The sequence below is a fragment of the Hibiscus syriacus genome, unplaced genomic scaffold, assembly GCF_006381635.1.
Source record: "Hibiscus syriacus cultivar Baekdansim isolate YM2019G1 unplaced genomic scaffold, ASM638163v2 tig00111851_pilon, whole genome shotgun sequence".
Taxonomy (NCBI): domain Eukaryota; kingdom Viridiplantae; phylum Streptophyta; class Magnoliopsida; order Malvales; family Malvaceae; genus Hibiscus; species Hibiscus syriacus.
Window position 1 is genome coordinate 201,256 of NW_024063203.1, and position 10,712 is coordinate 211,967.

The 10,712-nt window shown below is 35.5% G+C and overlaps 1 protein-coding gene across 1 annotated transcript; it reads left to right on the forward strand.

Annotated features, from left to right (window-relative positions):
- The first annotated feature begins 843 nt into the window (after window positions 1-843).
- Window positions 844-9,699, forward strand: LOC120172480 (putative GTP diphosphokinase RSH1, chloroplastic). Its single transcript, XM_039179933.1, has 24 exons — window positions 844-1,008; window positions 1,271-1,461; window positions 1,887-2,057; window positions 2,170-2,235; window positions 2,330-2,422; window positions 2,507-2,638; window positions 2,747-2,848; window positions 2,927-3,004; window positions 3,079-3,150; window positions 3,251-3,358; window positions 3,554-3,651; window positions 4,175-4,235; window positions 4,339-4,401; window positions 4,487-4,543; window positions 4,633-4,734; window positions 6,436-6,594; window positions 6,716-6,847; window positions 6,950-7,036; window positions 7,129-7,200; window positions 7,652-7,738; window positions 7,849-8,302; window positions 8,795-8,856; window positions 8,935-9,003; window positions 9,323-9,699. Exons 1-24 carry the CDS (start codon window positions 984-986, stop codon window positions 9,425-9,427), a joined length of 2,646 nt encoding a protein of 881 aa, XP_039035864.1. The 5' UTR covers window positions 844-983; the 3' UTR covers window positions 9,428-9,699.
- The last annotated feature ends 1,013 nt before the right edge of the window (window positions 9,700-10,712 follow it).

The window sequence follows — 10,712 nt, forward strand, 5'->3', positions numbered from 1 at the left end:
TCCCTACAGCCACAGGGGTAGACCAAGCCATTGATCAACCAGATACAAGGCTTCATCCCACTAGCTACAGAGCTGCACGAAACAGAAGGAACCTACAGCGAACTACAACGTCCAAGCCAAGAGAAAAACACAGTACAAAAACAGAGCAACACCAGAAAAACTCGTGAATTAATATCTGACGCTGTACAGTTTTATCAATGAATTTAAAATTGTATGCTAGGTTCAACCATGGTTATGGTAGCTTCTTGTCTCTTTGTTTTGATTGTGCTTTTAATGTATCAACGCATGCCTTTTTATATACTACATTGTTCCATGTTACTAGAAATGACCATCCAACTCAGTTGGTAGAGCACAAGGTTCTTAACCTTAGGGTTGTGGGATCGAGTCCCACGAAAGACATTTCATAATTCAGAGGTCTCTTACAGAAATTACTTTCAACCTGGTGTTGGGGGCCCTTATCCCATTACATATGGGAATAAGGGGTCAGCTGATTTTTTTTCCATGTTACTAACATTAAACTTGTATACTAAAAGAATTTTTTTAAAATCATCCCTAACGTAATTTTACGTTTCATCTTTATTTTTTGCTTACAACTAACAAGCCTTCAATTATTTGATTATGAGAAAAAATACTTAATTAGATATAATTAAAAATATAAAAGCTTATTCAAGACAATTGTTAAATGTAAGGTCCAATTTGGAAATTTAACCAAAAAAGAACAAGAACGAAATATCTAAAAGGGAAGGGTATATCTGTGTGGCTTCAATCTCGCTCTTGATTATCTCTTGTATTTACATCCTAGCTTCAAATCCATCGCTTTACTCCAGTTTCCATCTCGAATTTGAAATTTGAGTGATTAAATCCTCGAACTTTCTCTCTCTCTCTTTTTTTTCCATCTTTGATTTGTTTTTTTAATGATTGACAATCGAGTTACTGGTCTAATGCTTAGTTCGATTCAATGAGATTACTCTGCTGTTGTATACATGGCCTCTGCTTCTTCTTTATCCGGTACGTTTCACTTTCATTTCCTCTTTCAATTTCATGTTTCTGTTTGTCTAATTTTATCCGATGAACTTTGTTTCTATTAGGAATGTTGGAGAATCAACGAAATTTTAGCTCTCGACTGTTTAAATTTGTTTGAATTTCGACTGTTCATTTCTTCGTTAAATTTCGAATTTGTTTAAGTTCTATGCTACCGAAGCTGTATGACGAAATTTAAGTCTATATTATTGTTAACGCCGAATTTATTTTTTGTTTGGATTGATTTTAGTTTCTGTGGAATGTGTGAATATATGTAAGTTAACGAAAGGGGAAGGAAGTGGAAGGTATGACTGTAGCGTTCTTTCCTGTGCTTGGAAAGCTCCAAGAGTCTTAACTGGATTCCTTGCAAGCACTGCTAATCCTTCTCATTCTTCCTCCTTTGTCTGCGCTCGCCATGGGAGAAGAAATCGGATCAAACCAGTGAGTTTATTTCAATTTTTCCTCTTAGTGTTTGATGGATTCTTTGAACTTCAAAGTTCATTTTAAGATATATCTTGCATTGGTGATTGTATTAAATTCATTTTATTGTATTTAATGCATCATGCATGTTTTAGTTGATTTGATTAAACTATGATTAATGTTTTGGTTTTGCTAATATGGCTTTGATTTTTGTAATCTGCCTTCCAATCGATTGGAAACTGGTTTATGGGATGGGTGGTTAAAGTTAGGTTGACAAATATGAAAATTTTTGCTGAGTTCAGATTGGACTCTGTTAGATTAAGGTGTAATATTAATGGGAAAAAATGGATTCCTGTAATTGAATTCTGGTGCCATATGTATGACTTTTATACGAAGGAATGCAAAGTTGCTAATTTTGGGCTGGTTGTATCTTATATTTTTGCCAGGCTCCTGATATAGGAGGGTGCTATTCAACGGATGTTTCTGAATTCATACTGCTTGGGGGACTCTTTAGATCAAGCTTTCTTCATGTTGGTTGTAAAAGATGGCAATTGTGTAATTCATCATCTTTCTCTTCAGATACCTCTAATGATGTTTCTCCTGAGAGTTTGTGGGAGGTAAAATGGACTGTCTACCTCCTGTCTATAAACAAAATCGATTATTGTGTAAGCCAGGTTGTTACTATGATGCGTTCAAATTTAATACTGGTTATTTTTGTGATCGAAATAGGATTTGAAGCCTTCTATAACGTACCTTTCACCTAATGAGCTGGAGTTGGTCCATAATGCTCTCAAGGTAAGGCCTTCAGTGCAAAAGTTTTTACCATTAACTTTCTGAAAATATCTCTTTGACGTTGTTATATTTATAAGTTAGTTTTCGTTTGATACAGCTAGCTTTTGAGGCACATGATGGTCAAAAGAGACGGAGTGGAGAACCATTCATCATTCATCCAGTTGAAGTTGCACGTATTATCGGAGAACTTGTGAGTTTATAGAAGTATGCTCCCATTGAAAAATGTAGTCTGTGTAGGGATCTGAAGTATAACTTACCTTAACTATTGTTCTAGGAATTGGATTGGGAGTCGATTGCAGCCGGATTGCTTCATGATACTGTAGAAGATACAAATGTTGTTACATTCCAAAGAATAGAGGAGGAGTTTGGCCTTACTGTACGTCGCATTGTAGAAGGAGAGACTAAGGTACTTTGTTTAAATAAAAGTCAAATTTGTCTAGTTTAATGCCATGTCAGACAACCCTAGATAGTTTTGGCTCAATTCGTCCTCTTTTTATCTTTTTTTCCTAATCAGGTATCAAAATTAGGAAAGTTGAAGTATAAGAATGAAAATAATTCAGTACAAGATGTGAAAGCTGATGACCTGCGGCAGATGTTTCTGGCCATGACAGAGGAGGTGTTTTTTTTCAAAGAAAAATCATTTGGTGATGTTTTTATGGAACATAATGTGCTAACCAACTGGTTTCCTTTCTAGGTCCGTGTCATCATTGTCAAGTTAGCTGACCGATTGCATAATATGCGCACTCTTTCACACATGCCTCCACATAAACAGGTTGGCGGTACAGGATGATCCTTAGCTAGGAATATATCATTTATTTATTTTTTGACACTTTTTTATGATTTCAGTCCAGCATTGCAATGGAGACATTGCAGGTCTTTGCTCCTTTGGCAAAATTGTTGGGAATGTATCAAATTAAGGTACATACTTATGCTCTTTTTTAAAAATACAATTTCCATTTTCTTATTATGAATTCAAGATAATATTTGGTTTTAACTCATTTCTGATTATATTTTGCAGTCTGAACTTGAAAATTTATCCTTTATGTACACCAATCCTGAAGATTATGCCAAAGTGAAAAGAAGAGTGACAGACCTCTACAAAGAACATGAAAAAGAGCTCGTGGAGGTAAATATTGTCCTCTTTTATCCAAAAAATCGTTTAGGCAGAGCTGTAGAAATATTATCCATTGATAATTTAAACAGTAATTTAATGTTGAACATACATTTTATGAAGTGTCTAAGTTTATGATTTTTCAACTGATATCTAATCTATTTTATTATGATTATCCTCTTCTTTTTTTGTTGGGGGGGGGTGTACTAGGCAGATAAAATTTTGATGAAAAAGATTGAGAATGATCAATTCCTGGAACTTATGACTCTTAAAACTGAAATTCGTGCAGTGTGCAAGGAACCTTACAGGTGAAGCCTCAAGTCTTTTTTCCTGCATTTTTTGTTGTTATTTATTTAGTTTTCTTTCTCATGATACAAATGACAAGAAGCTTTGAGGACTGTTTTGAGCTGTATTTTATGTCTACTGTCGAGGGTGCTTATGTTTATTAGGTCTGTTATTAGGAAAAATGTCTTGTTTACTTTCACATATATTTGTCTTAGCCTGAGTAATTGAATGAGCTGTAGAAATGATATACAGTGTGGTTCTAAGCAAGTTTTGTGGGTGAGAAAGGGGCTGGGAGTCTAGGGTCCTGCACCTGATTTTAAAGTGGAGAGGAAAACCATTAGACTTAAAGACAATTAAATTGAGCGAGATTTAAGTTATCAGTTTTAATAGCTATAATGAATATGGTGTTCCTTAGAATACTTGTAGCTAATTTTTCCCTTCCCTGTTGCCTGCTATACCTCTTTTTTATGGTAGCTTTTGAAGGCTTGTTTGGCAGACATTTGAATGATAATATCCTGACATGACATTTTTGTTCTTGGATCACAGTGTGTACAAATCTGTGCTCAAATCTAAGTTTCCAATCAGTGAGGTTAACCAAATCGCCCAGGTCTGTTTTGATATTTCCTTGAACCATCTTGACATCTAATATGAAACTTTTCTCATGGTCTACTTTTGCTTATTGACACATTATTCCTTTTGGTTATAAACAGCTTCGTGTAATCATAAAACCAAAGCCATCGGCTGGAGTTGGGCCTTTGTGTAGTTCACAGCAGGTGACCTTTTTTTCTAATTCATATTTTACTTAGTTTTCTATGAATGCATATGTACGTGGGTTACAATTGCATTTACTTCATGCAGATTTGCTACCATGTTCTTGGTTTAGTCCATGGTATTTGGACTCCTGTTCCTAGAGCTGTATGTATCCTTCTTTCTCCTCTCTTTTGGTGTCCTTTTAATATTTGATTATTGATGATTTCTGAAATATTGGTCGGTCTTTTCAACAGATGAAAGACTACATAGCAACACCAAAACCTAATGGCTATGAAAGCCTTCATACAACTGTAATTCCATTTTTGTATGAAAGCATGTTTCGCCTTGAAGTTCAGGTTCTTACATTCTCAATACTCCTTTAAGCAATTTCTGGAACAACTTTTTGCTAAGTTAAGTTATTTGAAATGAAAATTTTTATGTGAGAATATCTTTTAGTTCTTTTATGTGCTTTCCATTAATAAAGGGGGGGAGGTTGTTGAGTTTGGCAGCTATGGATCGAGTGGTTGGGAGTGGAATGTTCAAACTAGAAGAAATCTGAGTGATTGGGAATTGGACCAGTGGTTGGCTTTGATGACAAAACTTAAGGATTACAAATTGTCAGAGCTGGTGGAAGACTCTCTTTCTTGGTCTGCTAGTGGAGATGGCTTGTTTTCGGTAAAATCCTGCAGAAAATCTCTTGGTTCTGTGGATGGGAGTAATGATTTGTGGCTAAAAGGAGTCTGGATGGGTTTTGCTCCACCTAGAGTGGAAGCTTTCCTTTGGCAACTCGCACATCAGAAATTGGTAGTTAAGGCTGAGTTGGTTAAGAGAGGTGTTTCTTTAGGGGAAGATATTCAATGTCCTTTTTGCAAGAATCATGAGGAAACAGTTCAACATTTATTTATTTCTTGTTTTGTTGTGTGGAAATTGTGGAATAATATAGCTAGTTTCTGGGATATTTCGCTTGTTCTTCCTCAAGACCCTCCTGTGTTGCTTAGTTCCTGGGGTGAGTTGAGGGGTAATTCGACGATCTGGAAGTTTATTCCGGGTGTTATCTTCTGGTCAATCTGGAAAGCTAGGAATGCTATGGTGTTTGAAGGATCTAATCTTGACAGCATGTCTTTGTTCTTTACAGTTAGATTCAGACTTTCAAAATGGTTTTTAGCCAAGTTTCCTACGGTTCATATTCAAGAAGACTTGCTGATTGGTAATCCATCCCTAGCATATGGGTTTTCTTTATCCAAAGCCAAAGTTTGTCATATCTCGCGTTGGATTCCACCCCCTGTTGATTTTCTTAAGATGAATGTTGATGGAGCTGCTAGACTTGATGGCTCGGGTGGAGGTATTTTGAGAGATTGGGAGTGTCGTACACTTTTGACTTTTTCAGAGAAGGTTGGCCAAGGTACTCCTCCTCTAGCTGAATTAAAGGCTATTCAAAGAGGCATTGAAATTTTTCTGGCATCACATTGGGTATCTGTTGGGAGATTGATTGTTGAGTGTGATTGCAAGTCGGTAGTGGAATGGATTCAATCACCGGCTTTGACTCCTGCTTTCTACTCGCCTTTAGTTAATCAGATTTTGTCTCTTTCAAATGGTATGGTTCATTCAGTGAGGTGGATTTCAAGGGCAAGCAATGGGGAGGCTGATAGCCTAGCTAAGAAAGGGATAGGTTGACTGTAAGGCTCTATCACTGGATTTTCTGATCCAGCGAGGAGGTCTAGTTGAAAGTAGTTGTTAAGTTTTATGTGATGTAATTTGGTGTAGTGTTTAAATCTTATGTAAACTTTTATTATCAATAAAATTTTTAAGGCGCTCTTTTCCTCCTTCCGCTGATTAAGGAGCTTGCCCTAAGCTCCTTTAACCAAGAAGGGGGTTTTTAACGAGGCCTTCCAATCTTATCAAAAAAAAACAATCATAGATCTTGGATGAATATTGAAGTAATAATTGTTGAATTGATTGTCAGTAATTTGTCGAAAGATGAATGTTTAAACCATGCTCATTGTAATTAGTTTGTTTTGCAACTTATTTTATTAAATACATTTTTTGGCCTCTGGCAGATTAGAACCGAAGAGATGGATTTGATAGCTGAGAGAGGCATCGCTGCTCATTATAGTGGGAGAGGCGTTGTTACTGATCTAGTTGGGCATACAGTGGCAAATAGTAGAAGTTCAAGAGGGAAAATAGTTTGTCTTAACAATGCAAACATAGCTCTCAGGGTATTTCCTAGTTTCCATCAAGTTTTCATTAAGAATCGTCTTTAAAAAAATTCCCTGGGACCTTTTAAAGTCCCCGACAAGAATGCTATTTTTTATGGATGAAGCCTTTTCTTTTCTCCAGGTTGGTTGGCTCAATGCAATTAGAGAATGGCAAGAGGAGTTTGTTGGCAACATGAGCTCTAGAGAATTTGTAGATACCGTTACTAGAGATCTCTTATGTAGTCGTATCTTTGTCTTTACCCCAAGGGGAGAAGTATGACAATTAATATACCATAATTTATGCTTTTTGTTTCTATTAAAATTTTAACATAATTTTGTGGGGAGTTGTGATTTGAATATTTCTTGTGATTGATAGATTAAAAATTTGCCTAGAGGAGCTACTGTTATTGACTATGCCTACATGATACACACTGACATCGGAAACAAAATGGTGGCTGCGAAGGTACTTTTGAATTGCATGTTGCTAATTTTCCGATTACAGTGTCAGCCTACAACAAGAGACACAAATTTAATGCTTGACCTTTCTCATTTCAGGTCAATGGTAATCTTGTTTCCCCTACGCATGTGCTTGAAAATGCAGAAGTTGTGGAGATCATCACCTATAATGTTAGTAACCATGTTCTAATATCCATTTTGTCGAACGTATAATTGTACATGCTTCCATGATAATATTTAAATTGTGGGATAACTTGAATGCCATTTGATTATATACATTTGTGTTTCTTTTCTTTCAAAATTTGAAACTAGCTGCTAGGACCACCAAATCCGGAGTTTTGTTACATAATTTATAGGCCATTGGACCTATTATTGAAGAGATATTTACTATTTTTCCGGTTATGACCGAGACACAGAGTAGAAGATGTGAGTTACTGATTAAAGTACTTGGAAAAATTTACCTGTTGATGTTGAATATTCTTATCTGCTTTGTCATTTGCCCGCTATTCTAAATTCATCAGGTTACTGTATTGTTGTTATAGATCATTTGTGCAAAAACAATAACCCTGGTTTTTTTTCCTTCTTTTCTCTCCTTGATGTACAACTTTGCCTCTTGATGCAGGCACTCTCAAGCAAATCAGCTTTTCAAAGACATAAACAGTGGTTGCAACATGCTAAAACACGTAGTGCCAGGCACAAAATCATGAAAGTAGGTTGACTTTCATGGAGTATGGAACTGTGAATTATATATATATATATATATGTTATTTTCCCTTAGTTGTCGAGGCTCTGACTGTCTAAATTACTACTTATAATTAGTTCTTGAGGGAGCAAGCTGCACTATCTGCTGTGGAAATAACAACAGATAGAGTAAATGACTTCATTGCTGATTCTGAAGAGGATAGTGAAATGGAGGATCTCTCGCATAACTCCAGACAGAGCAAACCTATATGGGTGAAGATCCTGAAGAACATTGTGGACTTCTCATCCCCAGGAAGAAGTTGTGAGGATGCCTTGGCAAAAAATGGAAGTATTTGGTCCCCCAAGGTCAATGGGAAACATAACAAACAAGTACATGATGTGGGTTTGAAGGCCGACAACGATTTGTTATCATTGAGCAACGGTGCTGCAACAATGTTACTTGCAAACATTCCGCCACACAAGGAGGTCTTGCCTGGTTTGGAAAGTTGGCAAGCCAGTAAAATCACCTTGTGGCACAATCTTGAAGGACATTCTATCCAGTGGTTTTCTGTTGTTTGTGTAGACCTAAGAGGTAATTCATTTAGTAATTCTGATCTTGATTATTTTAATTTTGTTGGTGGTATAGTGATGCTAGTGACTTGGAAATCTGAACAATTAGAGTACGTAGGAGCCTATATTGCTGTGAAATTATGTAGGGACCCGATGAGACTGAACTTACATCCTTTAGTTGACTTGCCTCACGTGTAAACATTACGTCTTAGTCTATGTTACTCTGAATTTTTATTTTTTCCTGAAGTACCCTCGTCCGAAACATATTTGGACATGAGCATGGGGATATGATCCTTCAATGACCATCTAAATACATGAAAAAACTTGTAAAAAATTTAAATGTGTTCAATCCTCACATCCAAGTAAGATAGGTCGTTTTAGAACCTTATTGTCAATATTCTAACCTGAGCATCTTAAGTCAATAATGCCATCATTTTTTGGTAGGCATTAAAGTAAAGGTTGCATTAAACGGTTTCTTTTCCTTTTCCTTTTTGGCTAATGCACATGATTTTAGGAATGATGGCCGAGGTCACGACAGCATTGGCAGATGTAGGCATCACCATATGTGCCTGTGTGGTGAGTTGGTTCAAATTCATCGATGAGTTACGTGGTAGTTCGAGAGTTTTCTAACATCTTTACTTTCTTCTGTTTCAGGCCGAGATTGATAGAGGAAGGGGAATGGCTGTCATGTTATTTCATGTTGAAGCCAACCTTGAAATTTTGGTACTTCTTTCAAATCCACTTTTGTATTCCATCTTGTTTCTAGTATCCCTTCCTTTACCTCCTTTTTTTATACAATTTTCCATTGTGAATTTGATACGACTCGAGTGTTGGATACGGTCAGGCGTCCTATTTAGGAGTTTTCGGAGTATCATATCTCTGTACCCATATCCGGATATTTGTTTAACACGGGTTTCAAGCATCGATGTTTCTAGAAAAATGAAGAATTGAAGCAACATAGTGAAAGACAGAGTTCTATGGTTTTAAAACGTCATGAGATGAACTACATACCGACTTAAGGAATGGCTCGATTTTGTTTCAGGTCAATGCTTGTTCGAGGCTCGATATAATCTCGGGCGTTCTGGGATGGTCTGTTGGTTGCAGCTGTCCTAGTTCAACAGAAAACAACCAACTCATGGATTGCTAGTTCAATAAACGAATCAATAAATCCAACTAGTCGACCCAGCTGTCGTACGCTTGGTATGAAGTTTTGTCCCCCACAGAGAGCTAAGGTATAGCGTATTTACAGTAAGTTTTGGATTGTTGTCCATAACCATTATCTGTTTTATAAACACTCTTAAAACCAAATAAACCAGCGAGGAAGAAGCTGAGTTTGAATCAGATTCAGGGCGGTGTATATAAGAAGAAAAGGTTTATACACTTGTAAAGATACGTAGGTTAAACACTTTTACAAGGTTTTTTCTTAAAAGAAATAGAATTGGATATATTTCGTGTCCGTTTTACGGTTTATGTTCGAGATTTGTGATTGCATTCTGCCTGTGTTCGGAATTGATAGATGAGTAGAAATTAATATTTTTTATTTATCTTTTCCTTACGACAGGGCAATTTTGATCATCAATTTTTTTCAACGGTAAATTACAAATTTAGTAACTTAATTTTACTCTCTCTCCTATTTCACTCACTATATTTTATATCTTTTCAATTTCCTCACAAAATTTGATACAATTGATTTTTTTGTCACTAAACCTTTAAATAGTTAATGGCGTTAAAATGTGTTGTTATATAGTTGTAAAACGATATCGTTTTGGTGAAAATTTTGTTTTTTTTAAAAACGGTGTTGTTTTTAACGCCATTAACTATTTAACGGTAGAGTGACCAAAATAAAAGAAAGAGTAAAGTTCAGTGACAAAAAAATAATATATTAAGTTTATTGAGAAAATTGAAAACTTTTAAAGTTCAATGAACAAAATAAGAGAGTAAAGTTCAGTGATAAAATTGGTAATTTACGTTTTTTTCAATAAAGTATCAGTATACGTTTAATATTTTTGAATCAATTGAAGGTGGTAAGCCTATTTATTTCTAGTTCTGAAGGGTCAAAATTCAGTACTAATATATTAATTATAAAATCATTCTTGAAACAGTAAATTAAGCTATGGATAATTAGCAAAGGGTTTGACATTTTAATTGCATGTAACTTTATCTCTCGTACGTCGAAAAGAACAAAAGGAGAATATAAAATGAGATTTTAATCTTATGTGACCTTCACTCCCATTAAGCATTCTTTTTTAAAGTCAAGAACGGATGTAGAATTTTACGTTACGAGAAGTGAATTTAGATTTAGGAAATGAATTAAAATTCTATGAAACAGACGTATAATTTTATGTTAGGAGAAGTGAACTTGAATTTAGGAAGTGAATTAAAATTCCACGGATTAAAATAGATTTTCAATAAAAATATAAAAAAAATTAAAG